Source organism: Bidens hawaiensis, unplaced genomic scaffold, assembly GCF_021521415.1.
Source record: "Bidens hawaiensis isolate Kalapana, Puna unplaced genomic scaffold, B.hawaiensis_p1.1 tig00034706_1, whole genome shotgun sequence".
Taxonomy (NCBI): domain Eukaryota; kingdom Viridiplantae; phylum Streptophyta; class Magnoliopsida; order Asterales; family Asteraceae; genus Bidens; species Bidens hawaiensis.
Window position 1 is genome coordinate 121,478 of NW_027496029.1, and position 23,205 is coordinate 144,682.

At 34.7% G+C, this 23,205-nt stretch overlaps 2 protein-coding genes across 2 annotated transcripts; one reads left to right on the forward strand and one right to left on the reverse strand.

The window, feature by feature from the left end:
* Positions 1-921: 921 nt before the first annotated feature.
* Positions 922-2,410, reverse strand: LOC143586575 (peroxidase 7-like). Its single transcript, XM_077068094.1, has 2 exons — positions 1,930-2,410; positions 922-1,685 (listed from the first exon to the last, which is right to left on the reverse strand). The coding sequence occupies exons 1-2, from the start codon at positions 2,197-2,199 to the stop codon at positions 936-938; spliced, it is 1,020 nt and encodes a 339-aa protein (XP_076924209.1). The 5' UTR covers positions 2,200-2,410; the 3' UTR covers positions 922-935.
* Positions 2,411-16,116: 13,706 nt separating this feature from the next.
* LOC143586571 (uncharacterized) lies at positions 16,117-19,973 on the forward strand. The gene is made up of 2 exons (XM_077068092.1): positions 16,117-19,519; positions 19,594-19,973. The coding sequence occupies exons 1-2, from the start codon at positions 16,117-16,119 to the stop codon at positions 19,962-19,964; spliced, it is 3,774 nt and encodes a 1,257-aa protein (XP_076924207.1). The 3' UTR covers positions 19,965-19,973.
* Positions 19,974-23,205: the final 3,232 nt, after the last annotated feature.

Here is a 23,205-nt window from a genome sequence, read left to right on the forward strand (position 1 = left end):
ACCGTAGTATCGATGATGGTCACAAGAAACAAACTAGCGGAGTATCACATAGAAAGATGTAAACGCTCGTTTTGACAGCCCTTTGCTTTTTTCCTCCCGAATCCAACCCTTGAAAACTCTGCTGATAACTCTGCTTTTTCCTGCCCATTTGAATTTCCCTTTTTTATTTAATCTATTATCAGCCCATTTAGGTCTAGTAGCAGCCCAATTTGTTTTTGAATTTTGTTTTTCTATACATCCGCAACTCACAAGTACTTTGCAGTTTGCACTTGAATAATGATCTCTAAAATAAATTTACTCTTAAAGACTCCATCTATTTTTTTTCTTAGCTAGATGTACGCTCATTTTCTCGTGGCTTATACCAGATACAAAAACAAATAGAAGTAATGTATTTTGCAAATATATCGGCGTATTTATTGACTAATTAAAGTATGATATAAGATTAATTAAAATGCACCGGTCAGACCCATCTTGGGGCATTGCTCCAAACCCCCACTCCCATAAACCGCGGGTTTGTTGGCTCTGAAATTCTGATAGTCTCGAACAAGTGTCTAAGCCCACACCTTGTAACTTATATCTATTTATGTTGTAATTTTACTTTGATCATATTTAAATCCATTCATGATAAATGATTTTATAACACTAAAACATCAACAAATAACTCAGTATTATATCCTCATTTTGTAAATTATAAGTTGTAACTACTCATGATAATGGACAACGTAAAATCCCGTTGCTAATCAGGCCCGAGAAAACGAGCCCAAGTTAAAGAATATCCCTGGGATGTGAAAGTTTGAAATCTTTCTCAATATCATAGTAAATTTGTAGTTATATTTGATCTTTAAATTAAAATCAGATTACAATCAAAAGAAGCATATAAAGTTGGCAAAGGGAAAAACAATTAGTCATGATGGATATCCTGAGTGACATTCACATCAGTACTTGTTAACATATTTGCAATCAACACGAATCTCTCCATCGTCTTGAGAAGTATAGTCAAGAATGCTAGAAAGCTTCACCATCGATACGCCGAATTGGTTCTTAAACAGCGAGGAATCATAAGACAAGCCATTGGCGATGGGTTTAGTCCTCGAGTCCGAGTAGAGCAATTGGTCAGTCGACAACAAGCCCGTGTTCTTCTTGAGGTTGTGGTAGTATTGCGTATCAAATGTTTTCGGTGTTTCACCATCAAGATTCACGTTTTCGGATGCCCATCTACACTTTCTCCTCAAATAGTTCAAATATTTTGGGTCCAATGACGGGTCGGGCTTCTTGGTTCCTTTGTAGTCGTATAACCGATGTTGCACTGACTCGCATGTAGCCCGGCCAATTGAGTGTGCGCCCGAAAGGACAACTAGATCGATAACGTTGAGTCCCTTGGATTGGAAAAACTCAATAAGATTAGTAACACTTTCCGATCCTTTGGGGACTATCGCGGCCTCTTTGGCAAGTGAAACTCGACCGTCTTTCCTACCATAAGGGACCATCCAGTACGGTCCACCCGCTAAAACCATGGCGTCTCGAGCCGCAGCGGTTAGAATATCAGCACAAGACACGGTTTTGGGGCAATGCTTCTCGATCTCGGCTTTTATGTCATCGATCACTTCAAACCCTCTTAACGACTTGCTAGCATTCGCTGTTTTCTCGCTTCCTTCGTGATCCAAAAGAATGGACGCGTCACATCCCTATAACAAAACATGATTGTCATCAACTTATTTTAAAGAATTTAAAAGAACTGAAAAAACTATGATGAATAATATTTTTTATGTATTAAATAACCAAAACTTATATAAATCTTTACAACTATTGTTATAGCTAACTAACCAAAGATGACAAAACCTTATATTTAAACTACAGATAGAATAACGGGTAACAAACAAACTTAAGGACAAACAATAAATCAAATAACACTAATATTAATAGATATACCCGAACGACACAATCATGATATTGGAGCCTTAGGAGACTAGGAGCAAGCGTCGGATCTTTGTGAACCCATTCTTTGACCTTTCTGTAGATGATGCCTTCAACGTCGTGACATCTTTCGTGGTAGAATGTATAAGTGAGATCGTCTTCTAGACCAGAGAGGTCTTCAAGGGATGGTACCTTAAGAGCCATTGATGAGTAATCATAGGCGAGAACCGACACGGAAAGCGAGAATATAATGATGGTGATGATGAAGCTAGAAATGATCTTCATGGTGTACGAGTTGCGGATTAAGTTGAATGTAATGGATATTAGGTGAGTTTTGTGAATACATATATATACTTGTAGACATTGAGATGATAAATATTGATTTGTAACAAAGTTGGTGAAATGGTGCTACGTGAGGCGCACTCCCATTTCATACAACGTGCAAGACGCATAATTAAGATTCTATTGGTTCCAATATCATACAACAAACTTATAATAACTTATTTCAACTAGATACATCGCATTGAAGGTATTTTTTGGTTCGTGGATGATGCTATTTTCAATGCTAGCCTTTTGTAAGATTGCAATGGCAATGAAGTCAACATTTGATAAGTAGTTTGGTAGCTTATCAAAAATGAATTAATTGCTTTATTTTCGCTTTGGATATAGACCCAAGGAACATAGTTAAGTATTTGGATATACTATTTAAGGATTGTTAATGAGCAAAAAGTGGCGGAAGAGAAGTATATTCATTATGGATGCTATGTACGAATCCATTAGCTGAATCTATTAGGTTATGTGTAGTGGAGGGGCTATAAATTGGGACGAATTGTGACACATGACGCCAGTCAGCAAGTAGTAGAAATATGTTTTTGGGGTGTAATGGTGTAGGGCTACAAATTGGGCTCACAGTATCTTTATTTATTAGTTTTTTTTTGTAATTAAAACAAACAAATAAAAACCATTTTATTTAAATAATTAAATAAAATGCATTAAAATTAAAAGGAAATACAAAAAAAATACATAACTAAAAAAAACATAACTAAAAAAATACTAATATCCATAATATTCGCGCATTTTTTCGACTCGTCGTCGTTGCAACAATGCGGCCTCTTCGTGTGACCCGGCCGCTTTGAGGGATTCGTATTCTTTACTCATCTCCCGCAACTCCATCATAGCGGCAATCTTTTCGTGTTGTTTGTTGGTTTCTCTCATGGTATCGTTGAGTTCCTCGACAAACTTTTCGTGTTTTTTGATCATATCTGTCATGATAGCAGTGAGTTCCACGGGTTTTAGTTGGTTCGGGTTGTTTGTAGGATTCATTTTGCTAGATTTTTTGAAGAATTTGGGTATGAATTGTGTATGAAATGGAGAAGAAGGTGTATGTTTATATATATATATATATATATATATGGGATGGATCTTGCGAGAAGTGATATTACAACGAGAAGTGCGAAAAGTGAATGTATAACTCCATTGATCCCCAATCTCACTCCCTTTCATATGATATTACATACATATATGTAGATTGGTTGTATTTATGTTAATTACACATTCAAACCAACCTACAAACAATAAATGTACCGAGCCATATTCAAACCTATGTACCTACACACATACAAATGTACATACACATATACAAACATACGTACCTACACACATACATATGCACCTACACAACGCACCTACATATAAGTAAGGGAGTGAAATTAGAGATTAATGGAGTTACCCCTTCACTTCTCGCACTTCTCGCTGTAAAAAAACTTCTGAAATGATCCAATACACATATATATATATATATATATATATATATATATATATATATATATATATATTGTTTTAATTAATTAATTAATTATTTTTTTTTTATTTGTGACCGTTGAAAACGGTCAAATAATAAAATAATAATACTTTTAAACCCAACTCGGCGATAATAACACCCCGCCCCCGCCCCATTTCGCCCACATATCGCCCCGGGGGCGGTGTTAGCGTCCAATGTAGCCCCAAATCGCCCCTAACCCACGCCCACTACGCATAGCCTTAGTGAGTGAGATAAATTTATGAAGGGCGTGTCAAAGAGGATTTAAAGATCTTCCCTGTTTTAAAATAATGGAAAGTTAATAGCTCGAGATTCATATTTCTATCATTTCTATTCTTAATGGTTGGACTCGTTTACGAGTTCTTTAACTCTTACGATTGTTGAGAGCCTAATTTGCACCCAATACTGGGTTCTGGACAGTTTAATCATCTAAAGCAACAAACTAACTGGTGAAAAAGTTTGAAAGTTTTTTTTTTTTTCAAACGGTGACTTGCGCAGTTAAGATATATCACACTCCTCGGTCCAACATGATGAGGAGCCTCAGGGCCGGTTTTGGGCTTGTGCAAGTTGTGCAGCTGCACAAGGCCCAATTCTGGTAGGGGCCCATGATATTTTAAATAGCAGCCCACATTCAAAAGCCTAATAAACAAACCTATATAATACTTTGGTTGGGCTTGGCCCAAACGTAAAATGGCTGGAAGAATGGGGGTTCTGAACACTCTGACGGTTGACCCACATATTCAAAATACTTCGTTATTTCTACTTTAAAAAAAATTTACATGTACAGTGAAAACTATACCTTCTATAAAATAAATAATTTGCTATAATATATTATTTGTAAGCTTACCGTTAGAGCTCTACAAAATTGATATACTTTCGGGAGTATCTTTAATAATTATGTATCTTAACTTCTCACTTTTATAGATGTTATTTATTATCTATACTATATATAATACACCAATGATGGGTAAATTAAAACTCTTTTTTAAGTAATTTACAATATATAATGCATGAGTTACAACAATAACTAGGGGCAAACATGTCATTATAACATCAAATATAACGTGCATTTGCAATTTTTTAAAATAATTACAAGTTTCATCCCTTTAAATTACAATAATGGTCCGTAGTCTTTTACATATATATTATTTTATTTCACTTTTAACCCAACTACCCTCACGATTTTTAAACGGTCATAACTTTTTCGTACGCTAATATTTTTAAAATAAATGGCATCATAAAAACGAGCATTTTATTATCTTTAATTTGAGTATGATATTGCTATAGTTTTCGAAATAAAAAAAAGTATTCAAAAGTGTTTGCGGTTTGCTTTTGATGGTTTTAATTAAACCATGAGCCAACGTTACACGTTTTTTGTCTTCGAAAACCGAAACTAAACTGTTTCTAATTAAAGCCCAACTAAACCGAACCATTACCAACGATTAGGTTTCGATATAGTTTGTACTTCGATAAAAGAATTGAGTTTAAAATTTAAAACAAGAATTATTAATCAGCATATACCTTCACTTCAAACTAAGTATCAACTAATACGTTATTAAGAGAATCATACTATGAACAAAGATAACATTGGTCACACAAATAATAAACTTTATTAGAATAAATAGAAGGCAAAATCATAGCAAGAACAAAGATTATAAAAAAAAACACTGGAAATTTAGCTAAATTAAAGTTGTAATAGACGAATTTGCTCGTATTAAATAAAACTTCGGTTAACTATATTTTAACTATGTCTAATATATATTATATCTAATACTAAATAAGTAAATAATTAACATTTCAATATGTACGACTAGCTCCGGTTTGAACCGTGAAACCAAACTGGTGAACGGTCTCACAGTTTCAAACGAAATAATGAACACCCAAAATTTGTTACATGATTATCAAAGTATTTGTTTCCAGTTTTTCGCTGCATCGCGCGGGCACTTTTCTAGTACTAATAAATGAATGTCTATGTAAATAAGGAACTTATATTTAATTCTTTCACTTATGCCTTTTATTAAGAAAATGTAATCCTATACATTTATTTTAACTATACGTTTCTATTAACAATAATTGATAACATTATTTTATTAAATATGGTTTTGAAAGATGATAAAATATAACCATTATTTAAATATTTAAGATGCAATGATCTATAAAATAGTGTCTTAAATTCAAAACATTCAATGTGGGTCAGAGTCTCATAATTTCCGTAACTATTTAAAAATAAGCTATTTTGTTACAATACTAGTGTTGTTTTGTTTAATGTTTTTATTTTATCTTATCGTTCTAATATTGATTGTGTGAGTGTGTATAAGTTTATATCAGGGCCCATTCTTGTACCCGTAGAGGGTCTATGAAGAATAACGTTTTCTCATAGACGGCCCTGAGGAGCCCCGCCATCCCACTCGGGCCAGAATATGTTGACATAATCGTGATCCAGGCTGGCATCCGAGTTTTGCTTGGCCGTTCCTGGTAAAACCCAGTTGGCTCACCCCGCCCGAAGGCACGACAGTTGTTTTTGCTCTGAGAAAATTCGGTCGGAATCAGGACTCAAACCCGGGACATCGGGTCATCCATCATGTTCCTGGTCATTGGGGCAAGCCCCGCTGGTTAAAAAAAAAAGATTGAAAAAGTTTGAGAGTTAATTCTAAAGAAGAATAAAGGTATTTTATTATCAATATTTTTTTTATGTTTAATCATTTAATCATGTTATATCTAATTATTTTAATGTTTGATGTATTTGACTTTTCTTAAAATGTTAATAGCAATGTAAATGGTCGAACAAACATGAAGGTGTCGTCTATTAATGTCAATTGTGAAGAGTGAAGACTTGTTTAGAAATTTATCTTTTTTATTCTTCTATTGATACCTTGTAACCAGAGAGAAATAAAGCGTGATTTCATTGATTAATTAAAATTCAAACCATAACTGATATATATATTTACATAGATACAGCTTAACAAACTAACAAAAAGTCAAAAACAACTAACAACCATTAACGAAGACTATTATCTCACATCCCCTCTCAAGTTGGAGACACAAAAAAAGCCCAACTTGGACAATAACGAATGAAATTATGGACTTTGCAAGCTTTTTCTAAAAATATTAGCTAGCTGATCACATGTATGCGTATGCACCAAAGTAAGCAATCCTTCTTGTAATTTTTCACAAACAAAATGACAATTCAATTCAATGTGTTTAGTCCTCTTGTGAAACACATGATTTTTGACAATATAAATTACAGCTTGACTATCACATTTTCACATAACAGGAGTAATAGTAGGGGCTTATAACTCTAACATCAGCCTAGTTATTGAAAATCCTTGTGAAAAGGTACCTTTCACATAAGAAAGAGTATGAATTGCAGTGATGTGGTCCAGATTATATATAAATTATATAGATATTTTCTACACTGTTGATAGTTTTTTTTTTGGAGTTAAGTGTCATTTTAGTACCTGTGGTTTGGCCAACTACGCAACTTTAGTACTTATTCTTTATTTTGTGCAAATGGCTACCTCAGTTTTAAAAACTTGTATTTTTAGTACTTTTTTTCTAACTCCGTCTTTTTTTGGGTTAAGTTAAGGAGAATTTGATAACTTCGTTATTTTGTTTGTTTTTTTCTTTTCTTTTTAACGCTTATATCTTGTAAGCCCTAAATCCTCAAATCATAACATCAAAATCCAAATCCTAAATCTCCAAATATCGTAAAAATTCAAACCCTAAGATGATATGGAGAAAGGGTTTGGGGATTTAGGATTTGGATTTTGATGTTATGATTTGTGGATTTCGTGTTTACAAGATATAAGCGTTTAGAAGTAAAGAAAAAAACAAAGAAAATAACGAAGTTACCAAATTATCCCTAACTTAACGGAAAAAATAGACGAGGTTAGAAAAATGTACTAAAATGCAAGTTTTTTGAAACTGGGGTAGCCATTTGCACAAAATAAAGAATAGGTACTAAAGTTACGTAGTTGACCAAACCACATGTACTAAAATGACACTTAACTCTTTTTTTTGTTAGCTTTTGTTTATTATTACTCCTAATTGACTTATATTTGGATTGTTAATGTTTCATGACTAAAGAAGCTAAAATGGAACACTTTTACTAGATTTGAGATGAGCTCGCTTAAAACAAGTTTTATACATATTGATTTTTATTTGAACTTAACATAATTGAATAATTTTTGTGATATGCTTCATAAAAATATATAAAAGATCCATATTCAAATCTATTAATTTTAGTTTATATGTTATGGGTGATGTAGGCCACATGAAGATATAAGTCAAGTTCACATGAATATATTATTATACTCACACCAAATCTGGTCTCATGCTACGAAACCCATTATATTGGTAAAAAAAGGTTCATAACGAAAAAAAAGGAGAACACATGCTTCGGTTATGTTAAATTCGTAATTATATTGGGCCATGAGGACAATTGAAGGGTGCAATCCACTCAAATGTTATGGTGGGGAATAAACAAGCCCACGAGGGGTATTTGTTTTGTCGGCTACAACATATACAAATTATCCTTTTTATTGAGAAAACCTACAGCCGCACCAAGGAAAACTTACACAGAATTATTATTATTTCTTTCTGAAACTGTGCGTTCGAGCAAGGAAAAAAGAGAAGGAAGCAATCAAGTGTTCATTAATTAGAGAGCGTTCGAGTTTCACATCTACTCATTTAAAGGCAGTTCTTTTGGTTTGATTTTATAATTAACTCCATTATTGAACATATATATTTTATGCTTTTAAACATGATTATTGGCTAAAACCTTTCTAGTTACCTAGGTTTTGAATAAATATTTGTTGAGTTTTGGATTACTTGTTGGTTTATTGGTGACTTGTGTTCGACTAATATTATTGTAACCAACTTAACTGATGTTTTAAAAGATGAGTATGCATGCTTATTTTTAATTTACTTCTATTTAATCGTTCCATATGTGTCTTTATGAATGTCTTTCATATGTAGATACATATTAGGTAACCTACCGTGTGTTCGTAACTAGTTTATGGTTTATAGTTGACATAATCCATAGGAACTATTGTTTGAGGGTTTAGAGAAATTAAGTGTTCTACCTATCTTGAGACTGAGAGATAATAGATAGTTGGGTTGTCTTGTTCATTAGGTGGTTTGGGTATAGATTACACGATAGTGAATTTTCCCTTATTGCCTTTTGATTTTTGCTATCCCAAGTCTTTTTGAGCATCTTTAGGTTACTCCTTATGTCCCTTACACTCCTGAATGTATTGCAATTAGTGATACTGAGAGGCGATCTAGTCATTAGAGTACTTTAATATTGTTGGAGAGACTGAGAGGTAATTTAACCAACCGGCTTGCGTCATTTGTCCCTTAGTGTTTCCTTTTAGGTCAAGGATCCACTAGGTTTCCTATAGGTGTCGTATCTTTAGATCCCGGTTCTATCACAGTTCCCATAGCCGATAAGCGTCCAAGATTCACAAATAGGATTTCAAGCCTAGGTAACACCTTTCTCATTATTGTTTTCGTCTAAGTTTTAGAGTTTTAATTTGTTTTTCCTAGTTTAATTACTCCCTCCGTCCCAATTTAAATGTCCTATTTTGACTTTTCAAGTCTTTCTTTTGCAACTTTGACCGTAAATATTTTTGTTCGTGTCATATAATACTTGATGAAAATTATATCAATGTAAAATACATTTAAAACCCAATCCATTCATATAATTTTCATCAAGTATTATACGACACGAACATATTTACGGTCAAAGTTGTAAAAGAAATACTTGAAAAATCAAACTAGGACATTTAAATTGGGACGGAGGGAGTAATTATTAGTTTTAAAATAAAATTAAAAAAATCTAAAAATAATCATTTCTTAATTATGAATATTAATTAGCTTTTAGAACTAGTCTCGTTAATTTAATAAGTGTCTCTAGGGTTCGATATTCCCGGTCTTCCCATAGCTATTCTACATCCGATAGGTTCACTTGCTTGTTGCTAGTGATTTGGTTTAGGGTATTCTAGGTTTTTATTACTCGTTGTGCTCGGTTGATTATTTACTAAATTTTATATACCACTTTACGCACAACATGTTGCATTCCAACGAGGAAGCTTGGAATCTTGTATGAATTGGCTAAGGAACTGGACAACAAATGCAAGATCCAGTCTAGAATGAGTGAGATATCTAGGTTTTCCCTCTATTTTTCTATATATATAACAAAGGATCTTCAAACAAAACTCCCTCGTTAGCTTTTAACTGCAAATGATGAGGTAAATTGAGATTGGAAGATCCGTATTATAAAGTTCAGACAATATAAATCCATAGCAAACTTTAATTGACACATGATAACACCTTTCTCAGTTTGCAAAAGTTCCATACCCACAAAATGATTGAGAGTACCAAGATCTCTAATTTAAAATTTAAGTTTAAAGATAGAATCTAAGAATATCTTAAGATTGTTAATCTCTTCTAGAATGTTGCCAACCAATATGTCATCAACATAAATAGCCACATGAACAACTTATGAAACCACTAACTTTCTTAACAAAGAACGATAATTAATTAAGAACCTATAGAACCCGAGTAACTCAACTTGAACTAACTTATTATCATTACCTGACACTCGATCAACCTATATAACATTGAGTTGGTTTGCCATTTGATTTTCTTCAAGCCAAAACCCGAACAATCGGAAACCCAGTAAATTACCCGAATGAAACCACCATTTGTAACCCAATATGAAGTCCAATCCAGTATAGTGTCATTACTATCATACTTTTTTGTTTAGAGGTGACCAAAGTCACTTACAAGCCTAAAAATACTTTATTTTGAATACAACTTTGTTTTCATTCAAAGTTATATCGCAATGTTAACAAAAAAATAACCATGTAATTATATTTTTAAACAAGTTCACGAGCACATAATGTTAAAACTTAAAAGAAAGAACATAAACCAATAATAATATTACAAAAAAATATAGTAGTGTACGTGTGTTAATAGCATGTTATCTATCTATATATAATGGAGATAGGCAAGGCTGGCCGATATTTTTTATTTTTTGACGGTACTGGGAAGGCCAGACTGGTGTTTTTGTTGGTACCGAGTCTTTCCTTGAGCTCTCTCATGCTCACACGTCTACTCTTGGGTTACTTAACTTTAGTTAAGTGTTCAATTGTATGTCATTATTTTTATAAATATAAAAGAAACTTGAAATTAAGTGAGAAACGAAATATATACCAACACTTCTAGCGTTATTTAATAATATTTTAGTGAGAATTCAGAAAAGGAAGAAAAAAAAACTTTTGAGTGAGAGGTATTAAAAAATAAATTACTATTGGATAAAACTTTTCCATCTTTGAAAACACAAACATTTGCTCTAATAAAATGACTTAATGAATGTTTTATGCATATTACTATTGAACACACGAAGATGCGTTTCTTTCACTAATTAAAATTATACATTTCCTTCATCTAAACAGATAATTCTTCCTAGTTCACATATGTGTGAAATAAAGACTTTTAAGACGTTGGCTAGATCAAATCATGCCTAAGTTTCAGGTCTTGTACTTGTTGATTCCTACCCTACTCAACCACCACCCTGACCCTCACCGCAGGTTAACTTCTACCAAGTGAAGGTTTGTATTTTCAACTCTCCATTATATAAATAATATTAATGTTACAAGATCATTCAACTTCAAAATCTTCTGATTTTTTAATGTATTCCCACGAAGTAGTGAAGCAGAGTAGATCTAAAGCCAGCAAAGTTCTTTTTGGAAAGCATAACTGAGAAGGCTCAAACAAGACCGGAAACGTTTAAACATAAAAAAAGAACATAACTTGGGCTATAGGTTGATATACGAGCCCCTATATATGACGGAAATGTTTTGACGAGCCGATTCATGTAGCAAACGCCATAGGCAGCTTGGCCCAGTTGTTGAACCCGAATTATATCAATTAGAGCTCCATTTTTGTCACTTAATATTTTCTTCCAAATTTGGTGATTTTAAGACATTCTTATATTAGTGTAAAGGACATAAATCACTGATCGTCTTAATTGAAGTGTTTATTTACATCTTGAGAATTTTGTGTGTTTATCTTTTGTGATTCCTACCTACGTCAAATAGTGAACAAATTATGTGTTTGTTGAGTTTATGCAAAACTACAACATATTTATCTTATGAGAAAAACATAAATATTTAGATGTTTTGGCAACAAGTACTGATATATATAACGTTGATGGGATCATATACAAACGGTGGTCCATGGTGACTAAGATCGATGACTAAGGGTAACATGCATACATATGCATTTAGAGTAGCAAGATCAACCATTTTCTATCTACTTTGATTCTCGTTTCTATATATGATTCAACTCCTCTTCTTTTCTGTTATCAGTCACATGCATCTTAATTTCATCTATTGTTGAGGTCAAATCTACAAGCTAGTACGTAAGCTAATTATGATTCTGATTTCTGACCATCGGATCCGGCCAAAGCTATGTAACAATATTTAAATGTCTAGTGTAAAATGACAAAAGAATTGTTTAGATAAAATAGTTTGACAAATTGGTTGCACTAGATAAAACATTGTGTCCCATGCATGAACTGGAGCTATCTGCCTCCAAATATTATATATGCAAACAGCCCAGTGAATATCTAGATATAATACATTACATAATCAATTTAACATTGCTTCAACTATCATAAAAAACGATTATTGGTTCCTTTTCTCTTTCATAATTGATAACAAATACTATATAAAAGCGTTTAATTATATAGTTCTTGTTGTTCTCAATCTATATTAAACTCATTATGTATTGAATCCGCACATACGACATACATATGTGTTTGTTCAAATGAGAACAACTAGATATTTAGAATTAGTATATTTATAGAAACATCAACCAGTAAATAAAATGGTTTTTAATGGTTCCTAATATTTAGCAAGTATTATTGAAACCTACCTTTATTTATGTATAAGACTATTGAGAGGCATCCATAGTACATAACCACTTATTTCTTAACCTACAATGCGCTCAAAGCCAGCAAGATTCGAAACCTGGCCTTGGGACGAGACCTGCTCGCGCCATAATTAATCACAAAGTTAATATAATCATGCAACCTATGTTATAATTACGCACACATATAGTTGTGCAACTTATATAAATAGTTAAATAACTTATGTTATACGATAATTATGTAACCTATTTGGTATAATTACATATATACCAAATAGGGTGTTACATGAATTTTTTAAATATATAGAAAAATCATCGTATATTTCCTCTCATTCACTCACAACACTCTCAATCACTCCTTGTATTATAAAAATTTCACTCACATATATAATATGGTAGATGGATTAAGAATGCTCGATGTTAGGGGTGTTCACGTTCCTGTTTTTGCAGTTTTTGAGTCAAACCATAAACCAAACCGTTGTTAACGGTTTTTATTATTGTAAACCAAAAACCGAACCGTAGAACTCTTAAACCGAACCGAACCAAATCGTTAGTAAAAGTTTGGTTTCGGTTTGGGCTTGTTGGATTTTTGTACAAGATGTCCAAATTAATGCATGGTATATTTTTAGTAAAACTGTCATAAATTTATATAAGTTAACAAGTATAAACATGTCATTAAGAAATATACAAAACACGAGTTTAAGCCATAAACTGGCAGTAGAAAACTTGTATGGATTTGGGCTTTGCCCATCTTTTTCTTAACCATACTATTCTATATAGTAATACATATCTTAAAAACTTTAAATTAATTATGTATATTAACAACTTCGAACATATATATATATATATAAAGTATAAATATTTAAAAGCTTAAAAAAATTTAATCACGTGGCCTGGTTCGGTTTTATACAGTTGGTACTCATTATAAACCATAAACCAAACCGTTCGTTAGGTTTGAGTTTTTTGTAACCGGTCAATCGATAGTTATTGAAAAAACCAACCGTGAAACTAAACCGATGACCAGTTTGGACGGTTTTACGGTTTTGAACCAAACCATGAATATCCCTTGCTCGATGTAAAGATGTTTTAACTCTCTTTATAATTTAAGGATGGAGAAGAAAATAGGAAAGGGGATGTGAGCATGCTTATTAGTTATTGGTTTATAATTGTAGATTATGGTTAGTTTTGTAAGAGGTGGATTGAAGAATTAAAATACGGTAGATTATTGTCCAGCTTATTGTCCTATTCATTTGGAGTGCGGGTAAAGGTATCATATTTTTTCCTTATTTAATCATTCGAATAAACGATACAATTATTTTATAAAAAAATGCATAATTGAAACGAGTGTCAGTTTTAACATTTTGTGGTATGTAATGTATTTTTCAATTTTGAAACATGCATAGTCACCAAGTGTTTGCTATAGTCATCTTTTTAGTTACGATCATAACTCGTGAACAAGTCATTTGAATATTTGTCCTTTTCTGGAGCATTTGCTCTCAATTATTGGCTTGAGAGAACAAAGTACGTAAAGCATATCTATAAGCATCAAGTGATTTTTATCCGTAAAGGTATCATAGGTTTCTTACAAATGGATTGTATTATGGTTAAGAAATTAGATACTTTTTTATCTTTTCAAATTATTAAATTTGAATGAATCATATCATACATTTAGTTATGTAACTTATACATTATTTATACAAACTAGAAAGAATATGTTGGTAATTAGCATGGGATAAAGGAAACGAAATAAATTAAATTAAAGCATGAAATTTTGGAATTTTGGGCATGAGTCAATGATGTTTAAAAAGGACAAGGATTTGTTGGCTCAACCCCAATAACTCATTTTGTACCAAATCGACTTTAATAATTTTATTTCTTCTTTTTCCCCTAAACTAGTCTTTATCTAACCAACTAATCATGTACATAAAGGACTCCAATAAAAAAAAACACACATACATACTCATTTGACTATATGACATTGTTGAAGGAATAAAATAAAATAGGTTCAAATGAATGAAACTTCTCTTGTTCATAATTCTTATAATAATCATAAATTATACAACTCTATAAGATGGATTTTTATAAGTGAATACATGTTTATGGAGAGCTTATACTGTTTGATTTTGTATAAATCTTATGGTTCATTAATTATCCAATTTCACTCTAGATCTCACAATCCCCACATGATCTCTTTCCCTTGACGTTCTTTTACTCTAGATCTCGGCATCCATCTAGACTAAATTACACGAGTGGTCCATGTGGTATGTATGCTTTAGATTTGTTCCCAACTCTTAATGAATTACGAATTTGACTGAAAGTTGGTAACATGTTTTGTCTCAAACATGAATTAAGGGTTAAAGTGGATGTTACAAATATGAAAGAACCATTTATCCATACTATTAGAAAACAATAGCCACAAATGGATAATAATAAAGTGATTGTGAGTAGATGAGAGAGAAATATAATAATAAAGGTATAAAATATATTATTCAATTGAACGGGAGAGGGAATATGCAATGATTTTTAGTGTTATTATGATATAGATGGATATACGGTAGTGAATGGGCTAGGAATGCTCTTACATTAACCACCAATCCGATTATGTTCTCTACCACCAATGATAAAACGAAGATAACGTCAATCAATGATTATTACAAATTCATATATATAATCACTATCTCTTAAATTAACCCACAAATAATAAGATGTTTAGTAATACCAACATCAAATAACCTTCTTTTTTACACCTAAAGACCTTATTTAAACGGGGGGAGTTTTGAGTTCAAATTTCATCGGTGACAAATATGAGTTCCAATTTGGGCCATGAGATTTTCTCATTTATGGTGGGTTTTCCCCTGATGATGGTCTCCTATTCTGAGGTTGTCAAGAAATGAAAATGATCGGTTGGGCTATTAACACGTCAGTGATCCAAATAACCTTTAAAAATATATAACCATTTTTTAAGACTATAAAACACTTGGTTGTATATGTATATGGTGCTTCTAATGCTTAAATCAGGTCAAATCACAGGCTACTCCATTGATCATAGTCTCAGAGAGAATGTAAACGAACAAAAAAAGTGGACCCAATTTTGACTTTATAAACTGTCCCAATTTAAAGTAACACTGAACCACAACCAATCAATGTCTAACCCTTTTAACCAAAACAATCCATACTCACTCCTCTTCCTTCTTCCTCCTCCTCAACCTTCAACTGCTGCAATAATAGTTGACCTTCAACCCGAGTCTAAAAAACCCATTTAACTCTCAACCTTCTTCCATTAATGCTTCCTCTGACACCTCAACTCCCTCCAACTTCCCAAAGCCTTACACGTAAACCATAATAATAATATATACATGCACCGTTTTCATTTCATCACCTTCTTTTATAACTTTATTATATATACATTATATATATTCTTCCATAAACCTATAATCCCATAAACCATGTCGCAGTTTCTTACATATTTCATTGCTTTTGTTATAATATTATTATTCGTGCACGTTGAGTGTGGTAACTTAGACTCGGCAACGAGTTTAAAACTTCTGTTACAAGTGAAACAAGCATTTACCGACGACCCACAAAATGTTTTACAAGACTGGTCTCAGAAGAACCGGGTTTACTGCAACTGGACCGGTGTCACCTGCGCCGGAAAGCTGTCTCAAGTGGTCGGACTTAATCTCTCCGGTTCCTCTCTATCCGGCTCAATCTCACCGTCCATTTCACTTTTAACAAACCTGCTCCATATTGATCTTTCATCCAATCAGCTTGTGGGTCCCATCCCTCCTAATATCTCTACTCTAACCAACTTGTCCTCTCTTGTCCTTTTTTCCAACCAACTTTCCGGTCACATTCCGGTTGACCTTGGTAAGCTTACCGCACTTCGGGTTCTCCGTATAGGCGATAACCGACTCACCGGGCCCATCCCGCCTTCGCTCGGGGAGTTACAAAACTTGGAGGTGCTCGGTTTGGCCTCGTGTTATCTCTCCGGGCCCATCCCGCCACAACTCGGTAAACTCACCCGGCTCGAGAAACTGGTTATAGAAGATAACGAATTGACCGGGCCCATCCCGCCTGATATCGGGAACTGCTCGAGCCTCGTTTCGTTTACCGCAGCGGTTAATAACCTTAACGGGTCAATCCCGGATGAACTATGTGGTCTTAAAAGCCTCCAAACTTTAAATTTGGCTAATAATAGTTTGTCCGGGGCGATACCGAGTAGGATCGGTGAGTTGAGTCAGCTGGAGTATATGAATCTGCTTGGGAATCAGCTTGAAGGGAAGATTCCGGTTTCTGTTACGGAACTAGAAAATCTATGGAATCTTGATTTGTCATCAAATAAGTTAACTGGTGAGGTTCCAGGAGAATTGGGGAACATGGGTCAGTTGCTTTACCTCGTACTGTCAAACAACAGTCTTTCTGGTACGATTCCTAAAACCATATGTTCTAACAGTAACACAACATTGGAGCATCTGATGATTTCACAGAACTCGTTATCTGGTGAAATACCTAAAGAATTAGGAGACTGTGTGTCGTTGAAGCAGCTCGATTTGTCAAATAATACACTCAACGGGTCGATTCCGATCGAGCTTTTTAGTTTAACCGGTTTGACGGATATTGTGCTCAATAACAATACGTTAACTGGTTCGATTCCTCCTGCGATTGGGAACCTCAGCAGTTTGGAGACATTAACATTGTTTCAAAACGAGTTGAGCGGTGAACTACCGAAAGAAATCGGGAGGCTTCAGAATCTTCAGATTCTGTATTTGTATGAGAATCAGTTAACTGGAAAGATCCCGTTGGAGATCGGGAACTGCTCGGGCTTACAAATGATTGATTTCTACGGGAATCATTTTAGCGGGGAGATCCCGGATACCGTTGGAAGACTCGGCCAGTTAAGCCTTGTTCACCTGAGACAAAACGACCTCTCGGGCGAGATTCCAGCGACTTTAGGGAAATGCAGCCAGCTCACAATCATAGACCTGGCGGACAACCTTCTCAGCGGTGGGATTCCAGCGACATTCGGGTACCTGAGGTCGTTAGGGCAGTTAATGCTCTACAATAATTCTCTACAAGGCAATCTCCCCAAAGAGCTAACAAACATTGCCAATTTAACGAGAATAAACTTCTCGAATAACAAACTGAATGGTAGCATTGATCCGTTGTGCAGCTCGGGCTCGTTTCTCTCATTTGATGTTACCAACAACGAGTTTGATGGCGAGATTCCGGCCCGGCTCGGGAACTCACCGTCTCTTCAGAGGTTAAGGCTCGGAAGAAACAGGTTCACTGGGAAGATCCCGTCCGCTCTTGGGAGAATAAGGGAATTGTCATTATTGGATTTGTCGAGTAATTTGTTAACCGGTCCTTTGCCAAAAGAGGTCTCAAATTGCACCGGATTAACTCATATTGATCTCAATAATAACCTTCTTTCGGGCTCAATCCCCTCTTGGCTCGGGGACTTGCCATTATTGGGTGAGTTAAAGCTGTCGTTTAATAAGTTTACGGGCTCGCTTCCGTTAAACTTATTCAACTGTTCAACGCTTTTAGTGCTTTCACTCGATGCCAATTCGATCAGCGGTAACCTCCCTAAAGAAATCAGCAAGCTTTCATCTATCAATGTTTTCAGGTTGAACAAGAATCAACTCTCAGGGCAGATCCCAGAAACTATCGGGAAGTTGAGCAAAGTGTATGAGATTCAGCTATCGAGCAACAATTTCAGCGGTGAGATCCCGAGTCAAATCGGTCAACTCAAGAATCTTCAGAGTGTTTTAGACCTTAGTTACAATAATCTGACTGGCAGCATCCCGGTATCCATCGGGACATTATCAAAGCTCGAGGTGTTAGACCTTTCTCATAACGCGTTAACAGGCCCCATTCCACGAGAACTCAGTCAGATGAGTAGTTTGGGCAGGCTTAATCTCTCTTACAACAATCTTGAAGGGAAATTAGATGATGGGTACTCGGATTTACCGGTTGACTCGTTTGTCGGGAATCTTGGTCTTTGTGGGCCTCCTCTTGATCGTTGTCGAGACTCCAAAAAACGGGGACGAAATGGGCTGAGTCAAGGATCAGTTATTGCAATCTCAGCTGTATCTACCATAGCTACAATTGGAATGATGTTTCTCATGGCCCTCTTATTTTCCAGAAGAAAGAGGTCAGGCTTTGTAAGAGCCGAAGACGGGTCAAGCACCGATTATTCTTCAACGCTTTCATCCCGAGCACAAAGACGGCCGCTCTTTTTCAAACGGGGTTCAGCCCGAAGTGATTTCAGATGGGAAGACATAATGGAAGCTACAAACAATCTAAGTGACAAGTACATAATCGGGTCCGGTGGGTCGGGAACAGTTTACCGAGCAGAACTTCTAACCGGTGAGATAGTCGCCATTAAACGAATACCATGGAAAGATGACATGTTTCTTGATAAAAGCTTTGCACGAGAAGTGAATACAATTGGTCGGATCAAACACACACGGTTAGTGAAGTTACTCGGGTACTGTAGCAACAAGGGGGCAGGGTCGAACCTGTTGATATACGAGTACATGGATAACGGGAGTGTGTACGATTGGTTGCACCAAGAACCAGAAAACATCAAGAAAAAGAAAACCCTTGATTGGGAAGCTAGGCTAAAGGTTGCGCTTGGATTAGCCCAAGGTGTCGAGTACCTTCACCATGATTGTGTGCCAAAGATCATTCATCGGGATATCAAGTCGGCAAATATTCTTCTGGATATAAATATGGAAGCGCATTTGGGTGATTTCGGGCTAGCAAAAGCCATCACCGAGTATCACGACTCGTTGACTAGCAACTCTAATATGTGGTTCGCTGGGTCGTACGGCTACATCGCTCCAGGTACACATTCAATGATATAAAACAAATGAATTTTATGTATGTCATTAACTCATAAAACTGTGTGTTTGAAACAGAATATGCGTATTCATTTAAGCCGACTGAGAAGAGTGATATATATAGTATGGGGATTGTGTTGATGGAATTGGTTACCGGGAGGATGCCGACAGATGGAGATTTTGGTGAAAATGTGGATATGGTGAGATGGATCGAGTCACGTATTGAAATGCAAGGACTAGAGCGCGAAGAACTGATAGATCCGGGGCTAAAACCATTATTACCTCATGAAGAAACTGCTGCTTTTCAAGTTCTTGAAATTGGGCTTCAATGTGCCAAAACCATTCCGGCTGAAAGACCGTCTGCTAGACATGTGTGTGATCGTCTCAGGCATGTAATGAAAGATGCATCGTCAAATGCTGAGAAGATGAGACAAGATCCATATGCATAGCTAAAGATGTATCTAAGATTCTAAGATCCATATTGTTTGACTTAAATCATTTTTCAGCAATATAACTTTGTGACTCGTGTATTAGAAGCTGCAGCTTTTCATGAATATCGTTATATAAAAGATCCGATAGTCCGAGATATATTAATTTATTGTTGTACAGTCACATACGCATCAAGAGCATAAGATTTGAAACAGTCTTACAAAAAGTAGGGAATTAAGTTGAACAGAAGAATGTCGTGAATTACATGAAAATTTGAATGAAACTGCATTCTCTAGACACTGGATTGCAACTTGTCTTTATTGTGTTGTTACTCGTCATCTTCATCTGCATTTTAAAGTTCAAAATAAACCATGTTTACAATTATGATAGTAACAGTAATCAGATAAGAGTGAGAATTGAGAAGCTAAAAACCAAAGAGTACAGGTTAATCTCACTTTTAATGTTCATAGTACCACACTACCACCAGATTCCACTTATTTTCAACTATATTTCCTCAGTGTCCCTATAGTTATAAGTTAACCCTAAAAATAACTGTTGACATACAAATAAAATGAATATTGTGCCTTTAACATGATGATGCCTTCGTTTTGGAATTTCGATCATCTCTGAGCTTTTAGGAACCTTTTGCTCAGTCTACGGACAGCATGTTTTGAAAAAGATTTTGTGCGTCTTTCCATAAGATAAAAGATTTAATACAAATTCTACAATCTGCATTAGTGGTTTCTATGGGTGGCAATTAGAGAATGGGTTGATTTGGGCAATACTAAATTGTATGTGCGTTTATTTAGGACATCTCAAATTAGTCAATTGGTCAAAACGGGCAATATTGTAACACACTTAAAAAGGGTCCAAATGGGTTAACAACACCCATGACCATTGTTTGTCTCTGCTACTTGTTGTCGCTGGCACTCCATCTACACCGCCGCCACTCCACCAGCACCGCAACTGCCGCCGCCATGGTCATTCCACCACCAATACCGTTGCCATATTCAAAGAAAACATTCAGTTTCTGATGTTCACACTTTGAAAGTGAGTTTTGGCCCTTAACCCAAACCCGCTGGAAGACCTAGCGGTTCATAAGATAGGTTAGATAGTAATCCTTGTGCTTTATAGTTTGACAGCTAGGCATGTTAGTCAAAAAGAAGCTTTTATACCAGGCTTTAATAATCAGACCTGATTTGAAGGCATAGCCATGTGGACCGACGAACAGTTAACAATCTGCACAAGATAATATCTTAGCCACATTTGCTATCTTGGGTTGACCCAAAGGAAAAAAGAAAAGTCCTTTTCTAAGAAGTTATTTTGATTGGTTAATTAACAATCTTTGTAAGATAACGTTGAGATTAATAATGATCTACAAGTTTCCTCAACTCTTTCAGTCTGTCGTGTTAAAAAGCATTTCGATATTTGATCATTGTTCAAAGAATCTTATTTAACAGTTTGCACAAGTCGAATGCTGTCTTTCTCTGAGATAGAGGGTGAGTGGGAGTGGTCGGTGAAGTGTTAGCAAATTATTTGCAAAACTAGCAACTCAGAGGCCAACAATTTACAAATGATTTTGAATACATGCTTTAATCAATTAACCAAACTCCCAAACGTGCCTGTCAGCAAGTTTGCACCTATACAAAAACCCCTATGAATAATCATCTAAGTTATCGGCTTATTGGTACATGTTTGCTTTCTACATCTGTTTCTATAATCTTGTCACCAAAGAGCTAAATACATATTATATATCATAAGAAGCATGATAAATGACAACTTAAAAACTACGTTTGTGCATTACATTTCCAAAATTGAATGCAGAAAGGAAACAATAATCATATTACGAATTACAAAGATATGGTGTAATTAAACATATACTAGTTGGTAATCAGATATTTAATTTAGAATTAGAATTAGGGGTTAGGTTAGGGTTAATAATACATACCGAAGTAACGGCGTTCATTACCCAGAACATGCTCCCACGGATCTGTAGGAAGTAACAAATTCAATTAACAAGGACAATAATAAAGAGAGATAGATTACGGCGCATGTATGGGAGTTTGCGGAGGGCGTTGGAATACATCTGGATGCCCAAACCCAGTAGTGCTCCGATCATCGTCGCTGACGCCGGCATCTTTCCGTTATGTTCTACCTCTCGGTTTACAATGTATTTAGTTTACCACTTACTTTTGTCAAAAACCCCCTCTAATATTTAAAAACATCCAAAGGAACCTCGACACAAAAATAGAAAGAAAAAAAGTTTTATTGGATTTAATAATCCCAAGTTTGACCTATTGGGCGCAACCAAGCCCAACTTAATACATAATTTTGTACAGTGCCAACTTTCAACTTATGTTCCTCCAACAATCCCGCACCAACTAAAAGCTAACATTGTTAGTTTTTTTTATTATATGGCGTGCTTATATGACAAAAAAGAGTGACTTGGCTACTTGCGTGGATGATTACATCATAAAAGAATGTTTTTTAATTTTTAATAATAATAAAAAAACATTTAATAAATAATCAAAATGCAATTTAACAATATATTTATCGGACATTATTAATACAAAGTCATTGTACAATACAGTTTACAACAATTTAAAATAAATCAATTAGTTGATTAGTTAACATTATTTGTTGTGTTTCTTTGAGACTATAGTAGTTTTTTTAAATCGTAACAAAAAAATACTGTTATATATAAAAGTTTACATGCATGTGACTAGCCAAAATGGCCGCATGCCTTAAAGGCTTATTTAATTCTCTCGACAAGCAAAACATCTTCGGTTTTGTAGTTCGAGTATCCATTGACGTAAAATCAATTGGTTAAAAATTGGTGTCTTTAAAATGAAAAGCATGAGATTATCGATGTAAGACACAACTTATAATACAATGGAGTTTTTTCAAGTGGTATTAGTTAAATATGAAGAAACGTACATCTTCTGTAGTGGATGTGATAACCCTATGATATTTTATTGGCCTCGTAGTCTCATAACAACTTAAGACAAAACTTATGGATGTTGTCACCTCGCAATTGTACGGGACTAGGGGTGTGCATGTAACCGTAAAAACCGATTCAAAACCGAAAAACCAAACCGAATAAGAAACCGGCGGTTCGGTTTTGAGTTTTATTAAAATCGCAATATTGGTTTTGGTGCAATTTTGTGTTTTGTGAATAACCAAAAAACCGAACCGAAATAACCAAAAAACTGAAAAAACTGTAATAACTGAACCTAACCGTAATCATTATAACCAAACCGA

Coding starts and splice junctions, on each gene's coding strand:
- LOC143586575 (XM_077068094.1), bottom strand. CDS start 2,199: ATGAAGATCATTTCTAGCTTCATCATCACCATCATTATATTCTCGCTT. Junction 1,686..1,929: donor ATCATGATTGTGTCGTTCGG/GTATATCTATTA, acceptor GTTTTGTTATAG/GGATGTGACGCGTCCATTCT.
- LOC143586571 (XM_077068092.1), top strand. CDS start 16,117: ATGTCGCAGTTTCTTACATATTTCATTGCTTTTGTTATAATATTATTA. Junction 19,520..19,593: donor GTACGGCTACATCGCTCCAG/GTACACATTCAA, acceptor TGTTTGAAACAG/AATATGCGTATTCATTTAAG.